The sequence below is a fragment of the Bos mutus genome, chromosome 5 (assembly GCF_027580195.1).
Source record: "Bos mutus isolate GX-2022 chromosome 5, NWIPB_WYAK_1.1, whole genome shotgun sequence".
Taxonomy (NCBI): Eukaryota; Metazoa; Chordata; class Mammalia; order Artiodactyla; family Bovidae; genus Bos; species Bos mutus.
The window spans coordinates 109709018-109734793 of record NC_091621.1 but is presented as its reverse complement, the minus strand read 5'-3'; the positions used below and the strand labels follow the sequence as shown (position 1 = coordinate 109734793).

The window sequence follows — 25776 nt, the reverse complement described above, 5'->3', positions numbered from 1 at the left end:
GTATATAAAAATGGCTGATAGAGAGTCATAACCATTATTATTACTTCCTATTATTGAGAGGCAGGAGAGCATGAAAGTGAAAAAAGTGTCAGTCGTTCAGTCATGTCCGACTCTCTGCGATCACATGGACCTAGGCTGGCTGGGCTCCTCCGTCCATGGAATTTTCCAGGCAAGAATACTGGAATGGGTTGCCACTTCCTTCTGCAAGGGATCTTCCCAGCCTAGGGATCGAACCCGAGTCTCCCACATTGCAGGCAGATTCTTTACCATCTAAGCCACCAAGAAGAGCATAGTGAGTAGTAACTGAGTGGGATGTGGGCCAGGGAGCCAGACTGCTTAGGACTGAAATCCCAGCTGAGTGACCTGGCCAAGGTTCTTAACCTCTATGAGCCTTGGTTTCCTCATCTGTGAAATGGGGAGAGTAACAATCCCCTGGTTCTTGTGGGACTAAATTGTAAGGCTCTCAGAACAGGCTGGCAGAGAGGGTGAGGTGAGTCGAGGGAAGGTCTTTCAGAGGGGGCGTCCTGCTCCCCACTTCCTCCCCAGGAGCCCGCCTGGCAGGCTTCTCTGTCTCCATCTCACCCTGGCAGGGGAGGGGCAGGAGAGCAGGTGGCAGGGGCCAGACCAATCTTTGTCCTGGTCCCCACTGCCACTTTGCAGTTGGAATGGAAAACAGATAAATGGACCTCTGTACACTGAGGGTGCAAGTCATGGCAGTCGGCATGCAGGAGGGGAGGTCGGGAGAAGGGGGAGCAGTTCTGTGAGGGTCTGTCCATACAGCCTCCTCTGAGGCCTCAGAGCAAGCGACTAGACACGCCAACCCCAGGCCCCTTTCCTCTCCCTTCACATACTCCCCATCAAGCTGCCACAAAATCCCTTCCTGGCCCTGCCTGCCCACATACCTTCTGGGCCCTGGGCCAAAATCTGCAGCAGAGACTGAGGACCCCACTCTCAGCCCATTTTCATGGAAAATCCTAGCTGTCATCTTGGCTCAGCATTCAACATGCTGTGTGGCCTTGGGCAAGTCACTCAGCCTCTCTGAGCCTCAGCTTCCCCTGGAATCAAATGTGGGGTGGGCGGGGGCACCTAAGAGCTTCCACTTCGGGTTGGCTGCCTCAATCCCTGTCTCAAGTTCTGTGGGGATCAAGTGTCTGACTGTCCTGGGGAAACCCAATGGCCTTGTCACTCGGGGGGTGGGGTGCACCAGCCCCTGACCTCGGTCCACCTCCCACAGGCAAGGACTTCACAAAATGGCCAATAAACATAAGAAAAGGTGCTCAACATCATGAGTCACCAGAGAAATACAAATTGAAACCACGATGAGTCCACTACACACCCACCAGAATGGGGAGTGTCTTTAAAATGACCACAGCAAGGTTGACAAGTTTCACACCAGGTGGGCGTGCGAACGCTTAGATGCCACTTTGGAAAAGCGTTTGGCAGAGCCTCCTAGAGCTAAATATATGCCTCTCCTGGAACCCAAGCATCCCACTCCTGGGGATACATCCAGGAGAAATGAGGACTTTTAGCCAACCAGGGATATCACAAGGACATTCACAGGAGCTTGATTTGTAATAATCCCAAGCCAGAAACAACCCAAACGTCCTTCCATCAGAGAATGGGTAAGTAAGGTGTTTCCACACGCTGACACACTACACAGCAGTGAAAAGTAAACCACTGACACACATACACCATGACTGAAGGTCAACGTGCAGCGAGGACACCGGACATGAAGGGCTGCAGCTTGTCTGAGTCGACCTGAGGGAAGTTCACACACAGAGAAGACTGATCTACAGCGATGAAAACTGGAATCGTGCTACCTCTGGGGAAGCCTGGACTTTGGGGTCACAAAGGAGCCTTCTAGGGTGCTGGCAATGTCCTGATTCTTATTTGGATGGTGCTTCATCGGTGTGCCCATACATAGATTTTCATGCAGCTGTACATTTAAGATCTGCGTCTTTTTCACAGACAGAGAGAACTGACTTGTGGACACGGTGGGGGAAGGAGAGGGTGGGATGAACTGAGAGAGTAGCATGGAAATATATATACTACCATGTGTAAAATGGATAGCCAGTGGGGATTTACTGTGTGACTCAGGGAGCTCAAACTGGTGCTCTGTGACAACCTAGAGGGGTGGGGTGGGGGGGAAGGTGGGAGGGAAGTTCAAGATGGAGGCGACATATGTATACTTATGGCTGATACATGTTGATGTATGCCAGAGACCAAGAGAATATGGTAAAGTAATTATCCTCCAGTTAAAATAAATACATTAAAAAATTTTGTGTCTTTTTAAAGTATGATATGTGAGTTCTTAAATATCTTGAATGTAAGATACACCTTAAAAAAAAGGGTCACACGTAAGCCCCTCCTGTCTTCTGCCCAAGTGGCTCCTGCCAGGCTTGGAACAGGCAGGAGGGGTCTCCTTTCTCAGGGGGAGTCCTGCCAGGGAGGAGAGGCCTCCAGGGCACAGATGACAATTCCTAATCAGGAAACATCTGCCCAAGAATTCAGAATTTGGAGCCCAAAGGGCTTGAACCACACCCAGCCCCTCCTTCTACCCATTTTACAGATGAGAAGACTGAGGCCCAGAGAGAGAAAGTGATTAAAGTCACAAGCAAGAAGAACTCAACTTTATGCCATACGGTCTTCCCATTTCAGAGAATATTTAGAGCTGCAAGGTGGTTAGGGAGCATCTACTCACTGTATCATTTTACGGAGGGGAAACAGAAGCTGGGGGTAGGGAGGGCAGGTGGTGATTTAGCTCACTCTGGTTTCTCCAGAGTCTATGAGCCTCCATTTCTTTATCTGTAAGATGGGAATATGTACAGGCTGCTTCATAGGGCTGAAGACTGAATAAGCTAATATGCACTAAGTGCCTAATACATGTTACTTGTTGTTATTTATCGCTTCTGGCCTCCAGATTATCTTGCCAGCCATTAGGACAAACCTTTGAGGACTGGTCCTCATCACTCTTGCTCCAGATGCTCTGATTCAGAAATGGTCCAGGCTACTACACAAGAGGCACTTCCTCCCCCGTCTTCCTCACTCTCTTGGAGGAAGTTGAGGCCTGATCCCTCAGATGGACCTAGAGTTAATGATGAAGAACAAGGACTCTGGAGCCAGACACTGACAGAGGCAAATCCAGGCTCCAATGCTGTGTCCCCTTGTGCCAGTTTCTTAACCTCTCTGAACCTTGGTTTCTTCATTTGTTAAAGGCGGATAGAATCGTACCTCCCTCATGGAAATTTTCTCAGGATTAAATGAGATAATGCTCAGCACCTGACACACGGTAAGCTCTCAGTAAATGTGAGCTCTAACTGTTATAATAGTCCAGGAACCTCTGTGACTATCATCAGGGTGCTCCTTTTCATCACTTCCACCCCAAGATGAGGAGAGGCCACTAGCTTGCCACATAGGGTTAAGAATGTGGTTTATGTCAAAGAATTGCTACTTAAATCAATTTAGAAATTCCGTTTTACACATAAATTAGTGCAAAAACATAACACTGCAACATACATACATGGCTGGTTGCCACATAAATGGCCCTTTTGGAAAGTGGTTTTTGGCCACAGCCATAAAAGTCAATATCATCTGACCCAGTAACACCACTCCTGGGAATTCAGCCTAAAGAAATAACTCAATTGACTTAAAAAGAAAAAAACAAAAAACAACTATCTACATGAAATCGATCCTGCAATGAGCATCCAGAAGAAAAAATAATTAGAAACAACCTACATCTCCAGCAACAGGAGACAGCCGAAGGATTGATGCATGCAGGAAGCTGAGCTGGATCCAGGATCTTACAGTCATCATTAAAATGGTAATTACCAGCAACCCCAGCAACTCGGAAACAATGTCCACATTCTGATAAAGGACCAAAAGGGGGAGGGCTTCAAAAATGAATAAAATGGTGGAACTAAATGTAATTTCCCCCTCAAATCTTTTGACATTTTTTCAATTAACGACAACAACAAAGAAAAACACAAGACAAACGATTTCTCCTAAGCCCTCAAATGTGACTCCAACTTGAGGTCTGCAGGCAGAGGGTGGGCCAGAGAGACCTTTCCTCCTTTTTAGCAGTCAGTCCAGTGGGGTGGGGAAGGGGGTGATGCAGAGAGGTGGGAGGAGCAGAGGTGGGGACAGGAAAGGGACAGAGTGTAATCAGGGAGGACCCCTGGGAGGAGGTGTCCTCAGAGCAGACTTAAATGATGAGTATAGATGAGCTGGGGGTAATCTAGGCAGAAGAAGGAGGAACTGGGAGACACGTTGGAAATGAAATGGCAGGCTGGGAGCAGGCAGGAGTCTGCTATCACAGGAGAGCCCAATGGTGGGCTTAAGGAAGATCCCTGGGGTGGCCTGGAGGAGGATGGATGGAGGGGTGTGCCTGATCAGGTGGGAGACCAGCAAGGGGGCTGCTGCAAACATCCATAGAAAAATGAGGCTGACGGGGAGGAGGAGGGAGAGAAAGGAGCCAAGCATGGCTTCTCAGGGTACACCTGAGAAGCAAGTTGGCAGAGGACCTGAGTTCAGGTTGGGACATGATGAAGGGAGGGGGCTGGTGGGATGCCCACGGGGAGGTGCTCAAGAAGCAATTGGATCTCTTGATCTGAAGCTTGGAGAGAAACCTGGGCTGGGGACAAAGTTGGTTTGGGGGCACTTTAGTGGAATGGTGTTGGAAGCTTCAGGGTGTGGTTGAGTTCTGCTAGGGAGAGCAAGAGGAGGGTCTGGAGGGGTGCACATGTTAAAGGAGGAGGACCCAAGAGGGGACAGAGAAGCAGGGAGACAGGAGGGGCAGCTGAGAGGTACCTAGAAGCCCAGGGCATGGAGATTTGTAGGAGGGAATGATCTATGAGGTCAGATGTCAGAGAGGGGACCAGCAAGAGAAGGACTGAAATGTTCCTGCTCAATTTACCAACTCAATACCATAGTATTTCCGGCAAATCAAGGTGGGAGAGACACTAGTGGTGATAAAGTAGACCCTGAAGGGCATCCTTTTGAGGTTTCTGGATGAGAAGGGAAGAGGGAAGCTAGTCAGTGGCTGAAAGGTGCATGAATTGAGACCAGTAGTCTGATCCCGAGTCCGTTGGGCTCCAAGTCCCAGCCACTGTCAAACACCCCAAAGAGACCGGCTCTGGCTGCTGTCAGGCTCAGAAGACAGTCCTGGTGGGCAGGCACCCCCTCCATGTCCCCTGCACTCAGAAAGCAGGCATGCGTACAGGGAAGCAGGACTTCTTCCACCCAGGAGGCTGACCTGGTGCTGAACCCCAGCCACTAGGATCCCCTCAACCTCAGCGGGCTAACTGGAGGGGAGCCCACCCTGCCAAATGCACAGATGCTGGGGGAACAGGTCCAGGGCAAGCCCAGCCCTGCCAGCCCCAGACGTGGGAGGAACCACGGGAGCCATCTGGGTGTGGGGGCAGGGGCTAGGGCAGGCAAGAGGAAATTGATCGACGACCAAATTTTTTTATTTTTACATTAATAAACTCTATTTCCTAAATGGAGGATTTGTTCTCATTTTAAATTTTGGCTATTTAAAAAAATTAGTAATATTAGAACTTAATGATAAAAACAGCAGTCACTCAAATTGAGACCTCTGTGAGAAGTCTGTTAGAGGAGGTCTTCTCTGTGAGGAGGTCTCTGAACTCCAGGTTTGGAGATGGCTGTGATAGCTGCCTGGCTGTGCTCTGACACCCTGCGGGGTGGGTGCAGACACCACACAGACTTTCTGGAGGGCCACTGGGCCATGAGTAAGGCCAGGCTTCCACACCAGCATCTCCTGTGCTGCTCCGCCGGGGATTTAACTGCGAGAGCCATGGAGAGGGAAGAGTCCCTGCCTTTCCTTTCTTCCAGCCACTCTCCCCCCTTCACCAGCTGCACTCGGTTTAGGGGGAGGTAATAAAGGGGGCAGCCAGTGCTTGGGCCTCATTCTGCCCGCTCCTTCCAAGGATCCTATTCTGCTGTGAAACCCCTTCCCTGCAGTCTGGAAGTCATGGATGCTGGGAGTGGTCAGGGTCTCCTGGATGTCTGTCCTGACTAATTTGTCCAGCTCCCCCTCCAGGTGGCTCCAAATAGGTTCTCAGAGGGAGGCAGGGGTCTGGCAGCTTCAAAGGAGAAATGGCTGGTCCAGGATCACAGGACAGCCAAGGGTGGACTGCCCCTATTGGGTCCCTCATGTCTGACTCCAAGCCTGAGACAGGAACATCTGAAAAAGGTGACTGGAGGGGGAGAAACCCAGATGGGACCTACTCTCCACTCAGCCCCCAGCCCAGAGTGGCCGGCTTTCAGGCATCTTGGCAGGGCTAGAGCCATCTGAGCTTCTGCTGTCCATGTCCACGGTCCGAGCCCAGCTGGGGGCCTTAGGGGTGCAGAAGGTGAGGCGCGTCCGGGTTTGGTTTATGAGACACTGTTCCCTGCGAATCTGCAGGAGAGGACGACCCCGAGTCCCTCAGACAGCCCTCCTATCTCCTGACCACAGGGGGCTGAGTGTGTGGCTGGTGCTGCTTTGGGGATGTCCGAAAGAAGGAAATGAAACGGACATTTAAAGAGGTCCTGGTACGTGCCGAGCATTTTCACGTATCTACATTTTAATCAATCCACACTACAAGTGGGCACCGTTATACCCATTTTACAGACTCAGAAACTGAGGCTTACAGAGGCGCCTGGAGGAAAAAGGATCGGGAGCGAGCTTTTCCCGCGTGCTCCCTGAGCCGCAGTGTGAGTTTCCGGTCCTACCTGACTCCTCCCTTCTCCCCTGGGAGGAAGGTCCAACCATCCCCTTTGCACAGACGGAAACCCAAGATTCAGAGACTCGACAGCGGCCCCGCGCCCCCAGGGTCCCTGAGCCGGCGGTGGCCGCGGGACCGGGGATGGCCTCGACTCCCGAGGGCGGTCCCTCCCACCCCCGGCCGGGTTCCCGACGGCGCGCGGCGCGGCGCTCACCTCTATGCGGTCGATGCGGTCCCGGAGGGCGCGCACCGCATCCTCTAGCTCGAGGATGAGCGCGGGCGAGTCCCAGGGCCCGTCGGCCATGGTGTCGCGGCGGGGCCCGGCTTCCTGGAGACCGCGCGGCAGGCCGCTCTCGCAGCGGCCCAGCTTGCCGGTGAGCTCGCGGATGGTGTCCTGGTCGGCGCGGATGCGCGCCTCCTGCTGCAGCGCCGTCTGGCGCAGCTGCTCCGCCGTGCTCTGCAGCAGCAGCAGCTCCTCGCGCTCGCCCGGCGCCGCGTCCCCTGGCTCGGCCCCCGACGGGCAGGCGGCCGCCAGCGGCGTGCACAGGAAGCGGCTGAAGAGGGGTACTGGCGGCAGCGGGTGCGCGCTGGCCGCCGGCGCCCCAGGCAGAGCCGGGGGCCCGGCCGAGCCGCCCGCGCCGTGCAGCGCGCTCAGGCTGCGCTGCGGGCCCGGGGACGCGGCGGCGGCCGAGGCGTTGTCGGCGCCGCCGGGCAGCGCCCGCGCGGGGCTGGCCGCCAGGGGCACGCTGGCGATGATGCAGATGACGGCACCGAGGAACGCCAGCATGCCCGCGGCCAGCAGCACGGCCAGGAACTTCAGCGTGAGGCGGGCGGCGGGGGCGCCCGAGGGCCCCCGGCAGGCGCGGCGGCAGGGTCGGGGCGCGGGGCCCGGGCGCGCAGGGCCGAGCGGGGCCCGGGCGCAGGAGGAGCCGGAGCCGGAGCCGGAGCTGTGGCCGCGGCCGCTGCTGCCGCCGTTCTGAGCCCCGGCAGCGCGAGGAGGAGAAAGCGGCGGGCGGCGGGGAGGGGGAGCGGGGCGCGGCGGCCCCGCCCCGCCGGCTCCCCCGGGCCGGCCCTGGCCCAGCCCCGCACCCGTTCCGTGCCGGGCGCCGAGTGGGGGCGCCGCCCGGGATGCGGCGAGGGCCGGGGGCGGCGCCGGGAGCCTCAGCCCGCAGCCGTCGCCTCGCAGAGGGCGGCGACCTGGTGGCCGGGCGGCGGGACTCCTGGGCGACCCCTGCCCCACCCCACCACGACTCTCTGGCCCCCTCTCCGAGCCCACCAGGCCGTCTGCTAGCTTGTGGGGAGCTTTTCTCCACGCCGGGCTCTGTGCTGAGAGAGCCAGGGGCTTGATCACAATTAAGCCTCACCGTGGACACGTTCCCAGTACAAATGAGACCCACAGAGGTCAGGTCGCTGTCCAAGGTCACGAGGCTAGTATGCGCTGGAGCAGCATTTGAGCTCAGATGCATCTGAGTGGACCCAGACTATGCAATGGAGCTGGGGTGGGCCTAGGGAGAGCTAGGAAAGAGGCTAGTGTTAGAGGGGAGGGGACTGGAGATTTTGACCCAACCTCTAGTTATACTATGGCCACCCAACCGTCCTTTCCCACCCCAACCCCTTGAAAAAGCAGAGGTGACTCCCCTTCTCCCCATACAAAAAAAAAAATTTTTTTTTTTCCCTGTGATCTCAGAAGGTAGCATCTCTGAATCTTAGGAGCACAGAACATCAAGGGTCACTGAGAAGACCCCTCTCCCACTGCAGTCTACACTGGCATGGCAAAAGCCCAGTGGGCAGGTGGACTGGGCACTGGAACAAACAAGCAGGCATGGGAGCGGGCTGTAGTGCCAGGGTGATGCAGGAAACTTTTACTGTCTCCTGTTGAAAATGTATATACACATTTTGTTGCAAATTAACTCTCAATGAAAAATGTTTTAAAAAATTCTACCATCATTCAGAATCCAGCTCCATCTCCAATTTTCCATGAAGCATTTCCTGGCCGTGGGTTTCCAGGACTTGGAGAGTGTTCAGAAGGCTGGGGTAGAGGAGAGGGGCTGTGGTTCACTGGAGGACTGGCCAAGGCCACACCCAGTTCAGTCCTGAGCCAAGGCCACACCCAGGCCTGTCTCCCTGCCAAGCCTGCATTCTTGACTTGAAGGGAAGGCCCATGGTGGGGCTCTGGACCACCAGGGATGCAGTGTGGTCTCAGCAAAGTGGTGGGGAGAGACCAGAACATTTCTCAGGATCAACAGCCCAGGGAGGCCCTGTGTGGCTGCTGAGATCCTGCCCAGGGGTCCCTGGGCACATGTTCCACACACTTCACCCCAACCCCAGCCTCAGGATCATGTCTGCCCTGCTTACCTGATCTCTGGGAGTCGAGGGTTACCTAACTTGTAAAGTAGGAGCAAATCAAATGCCAGCTCTGTACACGATGAACCCCCAGAGCTGTATGTGCATGGATGTGAGTTAATACTCATTGGAGCAGTGACCTGGAAACCTGCCAAGCAGCACAGCTTGGAGGAAGCATCTCCCCGACAGAGAGGTGGGCCAGGCTCTCTGAAGGTGAAGGCAGACAGGCAGTAGGCGGCCTGAAGTCCTGCAGACACGAGAGGCGTTGGGACTCCTGGTACATCTACGTGTGTTCTATGAAGACAGAAGCACTGACATTCTATCTCGGAAGGGCAGAGAAGGCCAAGAGAGGGGCCTACTGCCCAGAGCAGCAGGCCTCTGTGGCTTGGGCACCAAATGGTGCCCCCTTTATGTGAGCTGCTCCGTGAGCGATGGAATAGTTGGATATATGGGTCCAGAGGCTGGAGTTGAATTTTGCTCAAAGTGATCTGTTTATCCCCTAGAATGACTTTTTAAACCTATGATATGAACATGTCACTCTCCTGCTTACAAACCTATTAGTGACTCCCCGTTGCCATCGCTTTGGGGCTTCCCTGGTGGCTCAGCAGTAAAAGAATCTGCCTGCAATGCAGGAAATGCAGGGTAGAACCCTGGGTCGAGAAGGTCCCCTGGAGAAGGAAGGAAATGGCAACCCTCTCCAGTATTTTTACCTGGAGAACCCCAAGGACAGGGGAGCCTGGAGGGCTGTAGTCTATGGGGTCGTAAAGAGTTGGACACAACTGAAGGGGCTGAGCATGCACGCATCCCCATCCCTTTATGGAAGAAAGTCCAAATTCCTTAAGGCGCTAGTACCTAGTGGTTAAGGCAGGGATTCTGAAGCCAGAAGGCCTAGTTCAAACCTGCCTCTACCTGTTACCAGTGGTGTGACCTAGTTTGCAAAGAGGGTAAAGTAGCAGGTCTTTGACAGCGCCTGACACCACCCTTTCTGTGCCTTAGTTCCACAATCTGTAAAATGGGAGAAGAGTACTAGCACATGGAAAGCTTTAATAAATGTTGGGCCTTATGATGTTAGCTTTTCTTGGTTTACAAGACTTGGCAGGGCTCACCCTCCCAGCCTCATTTCCCATCTTCACTCTTGGAGCAGCATTAAACTGTGCCTAACTTTCCCCACACACCAGACTGTCTCCCGTCTCTCCCTTTGCTCATGCTGTCCCCTGCCTGGAATGCCACCCCGCCTTCTTCCTTGATTCATCTCTATCCTCAGCATCCAGCAGGAGGCCACACCCCGGGCAGCCTCTGGGTGAATGTTTGCAGTACTAGTTCCCCCCACAGATAGCACTGGCTGCTGCTGGAGGCAGAGGGGAGAAGTTAGGACAGAGAGGACTTGAAACCCATCTCTCTGGAGCTCTGGCGAGAGGCCCTCCTGATCCCAGCACAGAATTCCTCAAGAGATGGCCAGAATAGGATTCACAGGGGAACTTTCATAAGACTACAACAGTCTTCACATTTTCCTTCTGAAGCTCACATCTCTGAGGTTCTTTATTCCTTCACTTTCCTTTTTTTTTAAATTCCTTCACTTTCATTCCATCCTTAGGGAAAGGGAATTCTGCCCTAAATGAACAAATATAGTCATTCATTCAAAATATATGTTTTGACCCTGACTTTGGATGCCGTTAAAGTACTGCACTCAATATGCCAGCAAATTTGGAAAACTCAGCAGTGGCCACAGGACTGGAAAAGGTCAGTTTTCATTCCAATCCCAAGGAAAGGCAATGCCAAAGAATGTTCAAACTATCGCACATTACACTCATCCCACACACTAGCAAAGTAATGCTCAAAATTCTCCAAGTGAGGCTCCAACAGTTCATGAACTGAGAACTTCCAGATGTTCAAGCTGGATTTAGAAAGGGCAGAAGAACCAGAGATCAAATTGCCAACATCTGCTGGATCATCTAAAAAAGAAGAGGGAGTTCCAGGAAAACATCTACTTCTGCTTTATTGACTACTCCAAAGCCTTTGACTGTGTGGATCACAACAAACTGGAAAATTCTTCAAAAGATGAAAATACCAGGCCACCTTACCTGCCTCCTGAGAAATCTGTATTCAGGTCAAGAAGCAACAGTTAGAACTGGACATATTGGGGAATATAGGGAAGGAGTTCCATACTGGGGAAGGAGTACGTCAAGGCTGTATACTGTCACCTTGCTTTTTTAACTTATATGCAAAGTACATCATGCAAAATGCAGGCTTGATGAAGCTCAAGCTGGAATTGAGATTGCCGGGAGAAATATCAATAACCTCAGATATGACACCACCCTTATGATGCTTTTGAACTGTGGTGTTGGAGAAGACTCTTGAGAGTACCTTGGTCTGCAAGGAGATCCAACCAGTCAATGTTAAAGGAAATCAGTCCTGAATCTTTATTGGAAGGACTGATGCTGAAGTCGAAATTCCAGTACTTTGGCCACCTGATACAAAGAACTGACTCATTTGAAAAGACCTTGGTACTGGGAAAGATTGAAGACAGGAGGAGAAGGGGACAACAGAGGATAAGATGGTTGGATGGCATCACCGACTCAATGGACATGAATTTAAGCAAGCTCTGGGAGTTGGTGATGAACAGGGAAGCCTGGTGTGCTGCAGTCCATGGGGTCGCAAAGAGTTGAACACTCCTGAGAGACTGAACTGAACTGAACTTGGTCCAGGCATAGTGCCAGGCACCAGGGAGAGCTGGAAACAGGACACAATTACAGTTTTATATTCTAGTGGGGAGGCAAGCAGTAAATAACTGAATAATTAAATAAGCAATAGTACTGAGAACTATAAGGAAATTTTTAAAGTAACATGATAGAAAGTTATAGGAGGTGTGTGGGGAGTGTGGGAGGGGTGTTGGGAGATGGGGATTGCTTATAAGGTTATCAGAAAAGGCCTGCATTTAGCTGAGAGTTGAATGACCTGAGAAACCAGCCATGGAGAAACTTGGGGAAGGACTGAGTGTTCCAGACAGAGGGAACAGCTATTGCAAAGGCCCTGAGGCAGAAATGAGTTTGATAGATTCCAGGAACAGAAAGAAGGCCAGTGGGGCTGGAGCACAGTGAACACTTGGAGAGAGAGGAAACTGGAGGGGAAGGCAGGGCAAGGTCATTTGGGCCTTTACAGGCCAAGGGGAGGGAATGGGTTTGATGTTAAGCTCCATTGGTCAGCTTTAAACAAGGAAGTAACATCATGTGGTTTGTGTTTGTAAAAGATCAATGGCAGTTGTATGGGGGCTGGGTCATTAAGGGATAGGAGAGGAAACATGGAGACCAGGTAGGGGCCATGCAACCATCTAGGTGAGAGGACTGAGTGGTTTGGAGGTCATGATAATGGAGAAAATTGGATGGATCATGGATTGATTTTAGAGGTAGAGTCTCTTAGTTGGGTCCTTCAGGAAGCAGACACTAAGATAGCATTAGATATGCAAGTGGTTGATAGGAGATTAAGTCCTGTGAAAGATAAAGAGGAGAAAGAAGAATTGGGCAGGTTGAACCTCAGACCTCCATGCAGATCTGACAAACCCTTGGCCATCTTAACAGGGTATTCTGGATCCAATGGGCTTCCCCAGTGGCTCAACGGTAAAAGAATCCACCTGCCAGTGAAGGAGACAATGGTTCCATCCCTGGGTTGGGAAGATCCCCTGGAGGATGAAATGGCAACTCACTCCCGCATTCTTGCCTGGAGAATCCAATGGACAGAGGACCCTGGCAGGCTACAGTCCATGGGGTCGCAGAGTCGGACATGACTGAGCACGCATGCACTCTGTGGCCAACAGTGTCCATCAGGGAAGTTTGGCATTTGGCAGAAATGCCCATTCCCCAATAACTTTTTCATGCCCAGTCATTAATTGAGTACTTCCCCAGAAGAGGGTGGCTTTGGCTCAAAAGCTAGGGTGATGTCCACACAGAAACCTGCATGGGGACGTTTACAGCAGCTCTCTTTATGATTGCCAAGACTTGGAAGCACCCAAGATGCCCTTCGATAAGTGAATGAATAACTAAACAGATATATCCAGATGATGGAATATTATTCAGCAATAAAAAGACAGGAGCTGTCAAATCATGAGAAAACAAGGAGGTACCCTAAATGCATATTACTAAGTGAAAGAAGTCAGTCTGACAAGCGGCATACTGTATGACTCCAGCATATGAAGAGGCAAAACTATGGAGATGGTGAAAAGATCAGGGCTTCCAGGGGTTACGGGGGAGGGGAGGATGAATAGGAGGAGCACAGAGGATTTTTAGGGCAGTGAAACTACTCTCTATGATACTGTGATGGTATCATTTATCAAAACCCACAGAATGTACACCACCAAGAGGGAACCCTAATGTAGACTATGGACACTGGGTGTAATGATGTAGAATCAGTCATAAAAATCAGCTCATCAGTCATACAAAATGTCCCACTCTGGTGTAGGATGTGGATAATGGGGGAGGCTCTGCATACGTAGGGGTGGGAGGGGATATGGGAAACATCTATACCTTCTGCTCAGTATACTGCGAACTGAAAACTGCTCTAACCACCCAACCAGCAAAAGCTGCACCTACAGGCGCCCTCCAAGGCTGCCACATCCCACCCCTTGCTCCATGAACATTCACTTCTCCATACACAACCCGGGAGCAGCCCCTCTGAGGTCCCCTGGGCCCCTCTTCCTGAGGGTACGTTGAGAAGTAGGGGTTGGTATGATGAACCACAGTCCCCATCACAGCTGGTCTCAGGGCCCCAAGAGGAATTCACGGCCTCTTATCTCTGCCACCCAGTCTAAATTCCCTCTGCCTTCTGTTAGTACCTCTTGCTGAGCAAACGGCGGCGAGGAAGGGCTGGAGAATATTTTTTCCTCCCCCAGCCTAGTAAAGTCCATGCACAACATATCTGCAGGCGGGGAGGGAGGAGGCAGGATTGTGCAGGGAGAACTTCAGACTATAAGAAAGTCATTTCTAAAAGAACAGGGGAGTGGGCGCTAGTCAGGCAACTAGTTTCTGTTACAGGCCTGTGGCAGAACCAGACTTTGAAATTAGGGCTTAAGGTGACCTGATTCACCCAGTTTCAGCACGGCAGGTCCTGTGTCCCAGGAAGCCTCTCAGTCCTGGGCAGATCCGGCTGGCTGGTCAACCGAACTGTCCCTAAACTACACTCCCTCAGTGCTGGTACCTAATGGACACTGAATAACACACGACTCTCTTTCTTCCTGCCTTCCTCAGCCCCCGGGTTTCCCTCCTCTACAGCCTCTCCCCCTTTACCTGTTTATCAGAAGACTGTGAACTCCTCGAAGGCAGGAACCAGCTGTGTCGTCCTCATCTCTGGGTCTCCAGGGCCAGCCCCTGTGGATACTCAAACTCCCAGTGACTGGAGACATCACCGGGGCTGTGCTCGTGAACCAAAGAACTTCCTTTCCCCAGAGGGTGGAGAGGTGGGGACTGGGGTCAAAGAGAGCTGCCTGCATCCATTGCAGACATCCCCATCCCAAGGGGCTGGTCTCCACCCACGGATGGGCTGTCCCTGGACCAGAGCTGCCTCGGTCTCCTCATCTATAAAATGGGGCTGTGGTACCTACCTCATAGGATTATAATGAGAATGAGAAGACCAGATGAAATGTTGCATGTGAAACCTCCCACAAACTCGGAGGTAGGGATCAGTTCTTACCATGCTGCTTTGTATTCCCAGGGCACTCAGTATGCCTGGCACTCAGTAGATGCCTGATACCTGCTGCATGCATGCTCAGTCGTGTCTGACTCTTTGCAACTCCATGGATTGTAGCCTACCAGGCTCCTCTGTCCACAGGATTTCCCAGGCAAGAATACTGGAGTAGGTTGCCATTTCCTTCTCCAGGGGATCTCCCCAAATCAAAGATCGAACCCACATCTCCTGCCTTGGCAGGTGGATTCTTTACCACTGAGCCACCTGGGAAGCCCCTCCAATACATGCTACCCTCTTCCTTATTTATTCCTAGTGTATATTAGATGCTCAGTAAATGTTAATTTCCCTTTCTACTTCTTTTCCTTGACTCCCCAGGAGCCTACACTGCCTTCCTCCATAGTTGCTCTGTCCTTTCTTCGTTCCCCTCTCACCCTCTTTCTGAGCAGCGTTGGGGAATCCTTCAGACTGAGGTTCGTGTATGTGTTCCATCAACACACCCCAATCTGGGGCCTTCTAGGGGGAAGCAGGGCTCAGGTAGGGCCCGAAAAGCTTAGGTCTGAGCATCAGATGTTGGGATGAGGAGCCAGACCAGAGAGGAGGGGCAGCAGCCAGGGAAGAGGGAGCTTTCCTCTCTGGGGAAGCCCAGAGATTTCCATCCAGGGTGTTTACTTCCTTGGAAGCGGGAAAAGGAGCCAACTCACCTCTCAGGCTCAAGCAGGAAGCGAGGACATCTGTTCTCAGCTTGGGAGGAGCTGAGAATCAAGGAGGAAACGGGTGTCCTCCTTGTGGGGGGCCTGGGAGTTGGCTGGAGCGTGTAAGCTTGAGTCCAGGTCCAGCCAAGAAGGACCAGAAGGAGCGGCTGCCTAATAAGGCTGCGTCCTCTCTCTGAGGACGTAAGGGCCGGGGCTCTCACTGTTTCATCAGCATCCCAACAGCCCCCGGTTCCTCCTCCCCTGAACTTTTTACTCTGCCTAACCCTGACCGGTGGCAACCTAGGAGCTCCATACTGTAACCGTCCCCATTTAACAATAAGAAAGTTGAAATCAGAGGGATTCGTTCATTTCCCCAGGGTCCCCTAGTCAGTGGGTGTCCATCTGGGAGTTGAACCATGTCGCCTGTTCCACTGGGCCAATCAGCCCCACCCAGTGAGGAAGCAGTATGTCCTGGGAGCTTCCTTCCGCCCTTGGCTTAGTCCCATCCCCTTCTACCCTCTTCTCCAGGCAGTTCCCAGGCAGAGCCCAGGAGCCCACCTAGATCCGCAGCGCCCCTCCTGCCCTCACCAGCGGCCCCAGCACCAGTTTTCACTGCATTCGCCTGTAACTTGCATTCCCCAGCTCAAGAACTTCTTGAGGTCTGGTACCACGTCTGCTTCGTATCTGGGTCACTGGCTCCCTGCCTGTGTTCAGGGTGTATTTCCATCCAAGCACGATGGAACCTCAGGGCTGGTGGCTGTGACTCCAGCTCCTCTAGAAAAGGCTATTTTCCTTTTTTTTTGGCGGCACCGCATGGCATGTGGGTGGGATCTTAGTTTCCCCGACCAGGGATCAAACCCTCGCCCCCTGCATTGGAAGTGTGGAATCTTAACCACTGGACTGCCAGCGCAGTCCCCAAAGGGCACTTTTCTGATGATCCCTGACTCTGTAGCTATAGCACATGGAGGCAGGAAAGCTGAGTTTTAGGGAACATTCTTTCCTTAGTCTGTAAAATGGGTAGGAGCAGTCCTGTGCTGCCTACAGACATGGTGAAAGACAAAAGGCCAGCTGCTGAAGGAGGGCAGGTGAACACTGCAGGGCCAGACAGAGGTGTGTGATGGGGCTCAAGACCAAGGGGGTGTGTACCTGGGACCTCACCTGGATGGCTCTTCACTTGTATCCAGCGAGGAGCCAAGGGTACCTGGCAGCTACCCCTCAAATGCCATCTGTTTCCTGATCTAGCCCAGGGTACCCAAGGTGATCCCTATGGGAAGAGGGGGCAGGTTGGGGAGACTCTCCCAGAGGCTAGAAGAAGGCAGAAGGCATGAGACCAGGGTAGAGTGGGCAGTCCTGCCTGCTCGACCCTCCCATGCTCCTGCCTGCAGAGCCTGCTAGCTCTCTTCTCGGCCCATCGTGGGGTGGGTCCAGGCTTGGATCTCTCTCCTCACTGAAGTTTGTCAGCCACCAGCACTAGCTGCAGCCACAAAAAAATTGTACCCACACACGGTTTATTTTTCAGAAACTGAGAAACAGGGAGAAAAGGGACTTTGCCAAGATTGCACAGCAAGGAGGAAGCATTTGAGAACAGTGTTGATCTCTAACACTGGGATCCTTCTTACAATGTTCCTAAGGCCTTTGTAAGTAATCATTAAGAGCCTCACAAGGCCTCGGTGGAACAGGCGTGTGGCTATCACGATCCCCCTGTTGCAGCAGTGATACTGAGCACAGAGAGATTAGGCAACTTATTTCAGATCACACAGCTGCAAGTCAAGGAGCTAGGGTCCTAACTCAGACATCCAACCTCATGATCACTAGGATGGACTGTCTCCCTGGCTGAGCAGGGAAGCCCTGGTAGACTGGGATGGGGTCAGGGTATGGTACGATTGTATTGTATCGTATTGTTTAAACGGGAAGTTATGTCTGACTCTTTTGCCACCCCATGGACTGTAGTCCACCAGGCACCTCTGTCCATGGAATTTCCCAGGCAAGAATACTGGAGTGGGTGGCCATTTCCTTCTCCAGGGGATCTTTCCAATCCAGGGATTGAACCCACATCTCCTGCATTGGCAGGCATGTTCTCTACCGCTGAGCCATCTGGGAAGCCCAGGGTAGGAACAGGAGAAGAAAGTAAAAGGGCCTGTTAGGAGGCTGAGGGGAGAAGGCAATGGCAACCCACTCCAGTACTCTTGCCTGGAAAAATGCCATGGACGGAGGAGCCTGGTAGGCTGTAGTCCATGGGGTCACGAAGAGTCGGACACTTACTGAGCGACTTCACTTTCACTTTCATGCATTGGAGAAGGAAATGGCAACCCACTCCAGTGTTCTTGCCTGGAGAATCCCAGGGACGGCGGAGCCTAGTGGGCTGCCATCTGTGGGGTCCCACAGAGTCGGACACGACTGAAGCGACTTAGCAGCAGCAGCAGCAGCAGGAGGCTGAGGCAGTGACGGGACACACAGAATGAGTTGTGCTTCGAGGGAAGCAGCAGAAAGAATTTTACTCTCAGTGGCTGCCCTGTTAACCTGTTCTGTTGACCCAAACTTCCCTACCTCTGGATGAGGTCTTGGGCATATTTCATAGCTTGTTCAGTCGCTTCGGGGCTTTATCCTACTTTTAGATGTTGAAACAGTTGGGTCTAATGGCAAAGCTCTAAGCTCTAGCCAAAGCTTCTCCTCTCCCCCAGCTCAAGTCTGCCTTAAACTCAAAGACCTATATAATGCGGAAGGAGGCACGGTGGGATTCTGCTCTAAGACCCCAATTTGGTCTGCTCTCCCCTTGCCCTTTCCCCTACTAGTTGCCTCTGGTTTCTCCAGGGTGGGAGATTGGGGCAGGGAGGAGAGAGAGGTAACAAGGTAAGTCTGGCTTGTCTGGTTCAGATGTTCTCAGGAGATCAGTGTTTTCAGGTGGGTCAGATGATCACCTGAAAGCTGGTGCTTTTTCTATTAGGGGCACTTTTGTGGGTTCTTCATGGGTCCCTCCATCACTAGGAATGTCCCACCTGCAGTTCCCACCTGGGCACAGCATTCCTTGGCTTGCACAACCCCTCTTCAGCGCCTATCATCGAGGTCCACCCACCCAACATGAAGTCTTTTGATAAGATCATGTATCCATCCCTTCCTTTTTCTCCCCACCCCCAATCCTCTTGGGGTTAGATCCTAATCCAGTGACCTCAAACCAGCCACCTTCTGCAAAGTTCCAGGCATGGACCCCAGGAGATATGCTTGCATCCTGGCCCCCAAGTGCTGGGGGTAAAGACCATCCCCAAAGCAGTTCAGTCTCTTCCTGCCTCGCAGAAACAGGGGACTCAGCCAGCCTCTCACCTTTCCCCAGTCACCCACCTCCCAAAACCCGGTGGACACCTGCCACTGTGCTCTCCCACTCTCTGAAGCCCCCTCACCTGGCTTAAGTTGGTGAGTGATGTCAACTGTCTCTAAAGACAACTCCCTTTCCCAGCTGTCTCTAAACCCCACCTCCACGTGGCTTGGTAGCCCCATAGCCTGGGCGAGCTGAGGGACCAAGAGCATTTTTGTCTAGCTCCGTTGCAAGTCTACACTCTAGAATGGGCGTTCTTGGTATCCATCATCCTCACCTTTGGGGTCTGGACTGAGCTGGGCAGCAGAGTTGAGGAGGAAGGGAGGGATCAGAATGGTTTTTTCCATTCAGGGGTCAATTAGTCATGATGCTGAGGACTAGCTGGGAAGGGATGAGTCAAAGAAGAGATGCAGGGTTCAGGCCCCCATCAAGGAGGGTGGTGAGTCAGGCAGACCGTGGGGGGGCTGCCAATTTGCAGTCTGGAATTTGGTTTTGAACCTGGAGTCTGAGGGCCTCATAGGAGGTAGAGCAGGGTAGTTAATAGCACAGACTTTGAAGCTGGGGCTTTGGGATTGAAGTCCAGCTTCGCAAGTTTGTACCATTTGGAGCAAGTGACTCAACCTCTCTCTCCAGCTGCCTTGGCTGCACTGTGGGAGGGTTCAGACTGGACTGAAACCCGAGTGTGCAGCTCAGAGCCTGGCCCCTGGAGTCCTCAGCAGAGTTCCCTGCAGTCCCAGGAGGAAGGGAGGATTACTCTCACCCCCCATTTTATAGATGGGGAGATAGAGGCACAGAAGAGATAGCAATGTGCCCAGGGTCCCACTCAGACAGGCAGTCCAGGCCCAGTGACTGAGCCCTCACCAGGCTACACAGGGAGGATGCTAGCCTGGTGGGTAAGTATGACTGCATGGGTTCACACCCCAGCTCTACCACGTAGGAATTTTTGAGCAAGTTACTTTGCCTTTCTGAGTCCTCAGTTCCTCCCTCATCTGTGTGTTGTTCTCACTGTGCTCTCTGGAAGCTGAGGATTTAATGAGTCAGTCCTCCAAAGGTCCACTCCGTACTCGTTAGTTACCCTTAGAGTCATTCTGAGTTGGAAAAGATAATGAGAGGAAGCGCTCCCCTCCACTTTACAGAAGAGGTTACAGGGGCTCAGAGAGCATGAGCGACCAGCCTGAGATCACACAGCTGGCAGAGCTCAGACCCCTCCACTGCTCTTCCACCACTGACAAGCTGTTCCCCGGGAGGAAGGCATCAAGAATTGGCAAGCGGGAGGCTGGAACGCCAGGATGGGAAGTCAGAGGAGTGGTCAATCCTGGCCAGACAGGTCAGGAAGATCTGCGTCCCTTCTTAGCCATGTGGTGCTTGAGCAAATGCTTTTCACACTCACTCCATTCAGTCCTCCCAAGGAACCGTGCCAAGCAAGGAGTCCTGGCCTCTTTTACTGCTGAGGAGCATGGAGACCTTGAGAAGGGAGTGACCTGGCCACCTGAACCTGGACAAGGGTCTCTTTACAGTGCCTGAGTTGTCAAAGGCAGGCAGGCAGATGAGCACGGGAGGGAGCCAGGGATGGTGAGAACAGCAAGCCTCCATTAGGACACCACTGCGTGGAAACTGAGCTGTGAGCACTCGCACGGATGGCCCGGGGAGCCAGTGAGATGATGATCACTGTAATGAGTCCCCGTCGGGGACAGAGGCCACGTGTGCCTCTTCCAAAGTGTGTCCTATTTTGTTGCTCACAGATGGGAGTATCCAAGCCTTCACAGAGAACCCCTGGGACCTCCAAATCCATCCCAAAAGAGCATGGGGCTTGTTGGCAGCGGGGCTAAGAACCCCCACCACCTGCTCTGTCCCATTCCTAGCAGCCCACCCTGGCTCTGCAAGAATGTTTCCCAGACCCTCTGGCTCATAAAGGCTGATGGCTGTCTTTTAAATGCAGGCTCGTGTCTTTGTCACCCACTGAGCCCATTTTTTGGAAAAGACAGAGAGGACTTTGGTCTTTGGCTCTAATGATCACATCCTGTCTAGAGATCAGAGGGGGACCTGTTCCCATATCCAGCTTCAACTCAGACTGGCTGTGACCCTCCTGTGTGCCTGCCATCTGACCAACACTTTCACATCCATCCTGGAATCTCACTGTTCCAAAGAGACTTCAGAAGTTTGGGAAGGGACAAAAATGCACAGGAATGAGAGATCTGGGCTTCTGTCTAAATACATGAGGTTTTGTCTTTAATTAACAGTTAAGTTTTTGCTATTGATTTTTAAATTAAATGTGATCTGTGACACCAATTTCTTGAAATTTATTGGGACTGGCTTCATGTCCTACTACATCCTGTATTCACGATCTTTTTTGGAAACCTTCGGTGTGTGCTTGAAAATAACACATCAGATGCAGGATTCTATATGTGCTGTTTGTTGTTCTGCGGTTTGTGGCTTGCCTCTTTGTATGTTTTGTAATTTGGAATTGAGAGCTCGTGTTAGCAAGGCTTTATCTGTGAGTAGCCCACGTGGCCTTTGCTGTGGGAATGTCTCTCCAGAGAGGCTTGCCTTTGCTGTTGCCACCTGCTCTGTGGGTGTAAACCACCCCGTGTTTGCTTTTTATATTAATTTCCAGACTTAGGAGTTCTGGGACCGTGTGGGCAATGCAAATTCAAACCTCACATTTTGTGTGAGGGAACGCCTAGAGTTAGAATTTCTCGAGAGAGACTCGATTTCTATTTTTCCAACAGAGCCCAAAATGAGCCAACTTCTTTGACAACTTCTTCTGCTTTTTTGCAAAAGGATTATTTCTTTTCCGTTTGCTCTTTCACTGAGGATATGGATCCAGCTTTACTCAGGTGTCTTAGTTCCAAAACTCTCTCGGCAGGGACCCAAGGCCTTGTCTCCCATCCCAACATAGATGTAAAATCCAAGCTCCTCAGTTACCAAGATCAGCAAAGGTCAACAACCTCTCCACCCTTGTCCCCAAGCCACCACAGACCCCCCCGAAGGATTGGCAACCGCTCGTCACCCCGATTTTGGCTTCCTCTTTGTTTGTTTTTAGTCCCTGGGGATTTCTTTACTCTCTTGGAAGCTCAGTTGGGTATTTAAAAGAATGTTCTAGTTTCTTTGGTGTCTCCAGTACTGCGCAGCAGTTGGCTCTTAAAGGTTCCATCCATCATACCCAAGATCCAGCTCCCATTCTTCTGCTTCTGAGTGACCCTGGGAAGTCCCTTGCTCCACCTCCTCGCCTATCTGATGGGGTTCATCATCCCCCAGCCACCTACTTTATAACCTCACTCAGATGAAAGGCATAAAGTTGGGAGGGTAGGGGTGGCAGGCAGGGGCTGTATATCCCAATGGCTTCAGCAGCTAAGCACCTAAGTCCCCAGTGGTCCTTCCAGAATGTCTGGTGACCAGTCATCTCAGAGCTGAGGGCCACCTGGGGGCAAAGGCTCTTCAGCAAAGGGACCGATTTCTCCAGCAGCACCTGGGAGGTAGGTGTGCGTGCTCAGTCCCTAAGTTGTGTCCAGCTCTTTTTGACATTATGGACTATAGTCCACTGCTCTTCTGTCCAAGAGAATTCCCAGGCAAGAATACTGGAGTGAATTGTCATTTCCTCCTCCAGGAGAGCTTTCCCAACCTGCATCACAAATTGAACCCACATCTCCTGCATTGCAGGCGGATTTTTAACCTGCTGGAGCTACGGGGAAAGCCTGAGAAGGAACTCACTCCACGTCTCAAACCTCTGCATGAAAATTCCTCCTGGCTCCTCTGCCTGATATCCATCCAAGGTGTCCCAAACTACACTCACCTCCCTCCCAGGCTGACTCCTTCGCCGGCCCCCCAGCCCATGATGACAACACCCACTCCTTTACCTGCACCAGATACCAAGGAGGTATTTCAGAGGGTCCCTCTCACAGCACTTGAAAGTGAAGTCGTGTCCAACTCTTTGTGACCGCATGGACTGTTGCCTACCAGGCTCCTCCGTCCATGGAATTTTCCAGACAAGAGCACTGGAGTGGGTTGCCATTTCCTTCTCCAGGGGATCTTCCCAATCCAGGGGTCGAACCCGGGTCTCCCACATAGTAGGCAGACCTTTACTGTCTGAGCCACCAGGGCAGTCCACACTCAAACCCAATCACCAAATCCTCAATATTCCAAATCTCTGTGCCCACTTCCTGTCACCCCCCTCCCACTGCCTGGGCCACGTCCAGGCCTCATTAGAGCTCACGCAGTGATTTCAAGTCCTGGCCTCTGTCCCTCCTCTGACTCTCAAAGGCTCAGAGCGCATGAATGCCCAGAGGCCAGGACCCCCGCTCACTTCTGCTCCCTTCTGGGTTCCGCCCTACGGGCGAGCTGTCCCTGCTTGGCCTCTCCCAGCAGAGACCTTTTGAAGCGTGAGCCCTCAGAGGATAGCAGCCTGAACAAAGAGGGTGCAGACAGGCTTGGGCTCCAGCCTCGGGGGTGCTCGGCATTTAGATGCTGCCACTCTGACCCCCTTCACCTCAGTGACAGCGTAACAAGGACAGAAATAGCAGCACACTTTCAGCTTCTATGGGATGACAATAAATCTGCAAAGTTGTCATTCTCACTGCATCTCAACCCCTCCGCCTTACCTGGCTCCTAAGCTGCACCCCACGGCTGACCTTCACTCCCGGTGACGCCCAGGAATAGGGTGGGGTGAGGGGAGGGGGCCGCTCGCCTGGTGGACGAGGCACCAGCTCGGCAGGATGCCAGGGTGCTGATTCACCTCAAGCGGGGCACGCTGGGCTCCCTGAGCCCAGCTGTGTGGTCTTGCCCAAGCTTTGGCACAAACCCTCCCATCCTCCTTAAGAAGCTGCCGAGGTCACACTCATTTATCCACAGCTAATAGATGGACTGGGCTGCTGAGAGAAGGCCCCCAGGACTTGTGACAAGGGGCAATCGAGATGCTAAGCCCTGAACATGATGCTTGCAACGAGATGCTTGCCCCTCACAAGGGCAGCCCACATGGTCTCAACCCCAGAGAGAAAAGGGTGGGGGTGGGGAAGCCCCCCTCTGCTGTGCCACTGAGGGGGCCAAGGAATTTCTTCTATCCTTGGCCCTCCTCTGTGACACTGGCTCATCACCCTGGGCACTGGGGAGGGTGGGCAGGGCGTGAGAGGGGAAGGCAGAGAGCTCACAGAGGCCTGACAGGCAGCCGGTGTGCTGACTACTCAGGTTATTGCTGTTTAAGTACCAAATGGGGGTTTTTGGAGGATGGAACCCTGAACTGGGCGAGATGACAAAGTGGGAGCGGGTCTCGGAGCCCCGACTCGACCCGGGGTCCCATCTCCCCCCGCCCCCCACCTTCCCACCCCCCTGCCCAACTTCTGTTTCTAGACCATTCTCAGACAGAAACACACTCCTGTTGGACCTCGGCCAGCTGGACGAGTGGCACTGGGGCCCCACGTCGACCGCTCAGCCACTCTCAAGCCTCGCTGACGGTGCTAACAAGGGAGGAGGCCCGAGCTTGGTGACACTTAGTAGAAAAGGTGTCAGGCATGGATCCTAGGGGGTGAGGCTGGGGATGAAGACCTCGCCCGCCTTGAGGGACGGGAGGGCCAAGACCTCAGGCCAGAACAGGGATGGGGGCTCAGGCAGGGCACTCTCCCTGGGTACAGTGTGTGTGTGTGTGTGTGAACATGTGTGTGTGTGTGTGTGTGTGTGTGTGTGTGTGGCCGGGGGGGTGGGGGACACTTGGGACATGATCCCGAGGGCAGTGGGCTTCCTGAAGATTCTCAGCAGGGCTGCCAGCCCCCTGAGGTGAGGTGCCGGGAGGGCACAGCAGATCATGGAGGTTTTGTCAGAGGAGCTGGGGTCAGGACAGGTGGGGTGGGGGCGCAGGGTGGGGACACCTTGGAGAGGCCAGCCTTGGGGCTTACACAACAAGGGGGTGGGGGCGGTGGGGAAGGGGAGGGCTGGAAGGCAACACCTGTTTCAGGCCTGACAAATGAGTGGCTACAGATGGACAGAGGTGCTGCTCACAGCAGACCCGTGAGGGCTCCAGCGTCTGCAGGGGGTTGATGCTTTCGCGGCGTCCGACACGCTCCTCAGTCCACTATTCTCATTAGAGAAGGCGCACAAACACCCAGCAAACAGGTTTCTCTGAACTGAAGCAGCTTCTTGTTAACACTGGTTTTTACTGGCAAAGGAATTACACGAGTCTGGGCAAGCTCTGGGAGATGGTGAAGGACAGGGAAGCCTGGCGTGCTGCAGTCCATGGGGTCACAGACTCGGGTACAACTTGACTGAACCACCACCACCGCTGGCAAGGGTCTAGCTCAGTGCCCCCTACCCTAGCCTGCTCCCTCCCAGGCTCTGTGGTGACCCGCTGGCTAGGGATCCAGCCCCCGGGGGGTGCCCTCTCTGCAGGTGCTGTGAGGACCTGGGGACTGGGCAATGGTGGGACCCTCACCACCCCCCCACGTGCCCGCCGACCAGGTAGTCTCCAGGTTCCAAGATGTGGCACACACGTCGCTTTACCTGTGTAGGGGGCACTCCCTTCAAGTTTAGCTTACTTACAAGGTGGAGGCGGGGTAGGAGAGGGAGAGCTTGGAAATGGGCTGGAGCACTGGCCCACCACTGCTGAGGGCCAGGACCCCCTCTCCTCGCTGCAATGGGGGAGGCACGGCCTGAGCTTTCTAGATCACAGTCCCAGCCAGAAGAAACAAGACAGACCAGGGGCTAGAGCTTAGCTTCGGAATGTGACAATTTATTTGGGGGGGGGCCAAAGAGGCTTTCCGCGCCCCCTTCCTGGCATTGATACGATATTGAAGAGCAGCAGAACAAAACATACAAGACGAGAGTAGCACAGACCCCCCTCCCCCGGCCCAGAAACAACCAATTCCCGAACAACAGAACCGAAACCCACAGCCCACACAAGGCATTTCTCCACCCGTGACCTCTGGCAGAGGAGCAGGTGGCCCGGAGGCCCAGCCCCGTGCTGGGGTGGCACCCCCGCCCCGCGTCTCCGGTCTCCCGCTCCCCCCACTAGTTTCCTGTCTTGAACCACTGGAGGCAAAGTTTAGCC

At 53.2% G+C, this 25776-nt stretch overlaps 1 protein-coding gene across 1 annotated transcript in view; it reads right to left on the bottom strand.

The window, feature by feature from the left end:
- Positions 1 to 25776, bottom strand: part of NPTXR (neuronal pentraxin receptor) — a 43585-nt gene that overhangs the window by 14044 nt on the left and 3765 nt on the right. Inside the window, exons 4-10 of the mRNA XM_070370154.1 lie at positions 25269 to 25357; positions 25042 to 25138; positions 24732 to 24804; positions 23342 to 23427; positions 22537 to 22600; positions 9217 to 9315; positions 6940 to 8051 (exon numbers count right to left, since the gene is read on the bottom strand). Of these exons, the coding sequence (XP_070226255.1) occupies positions 6940 to 8051; positions 9217 to 9315; positions 22537 to 22600; positions 23342 to 23427; positions 24732 to 24804; positions 25042 to 25138; positions 25269 to 25357 (1620 nt within the window). The remainder of the gene's footprint in view (positions 1 to 6939; positions 8052 to 9216; positions 9316 to 22536; positions 22601 to 23341; positions 23428 to 24731; positions 24805 to 25041; positions 25139 to 25268; positions 25358 to 25776) is intronic.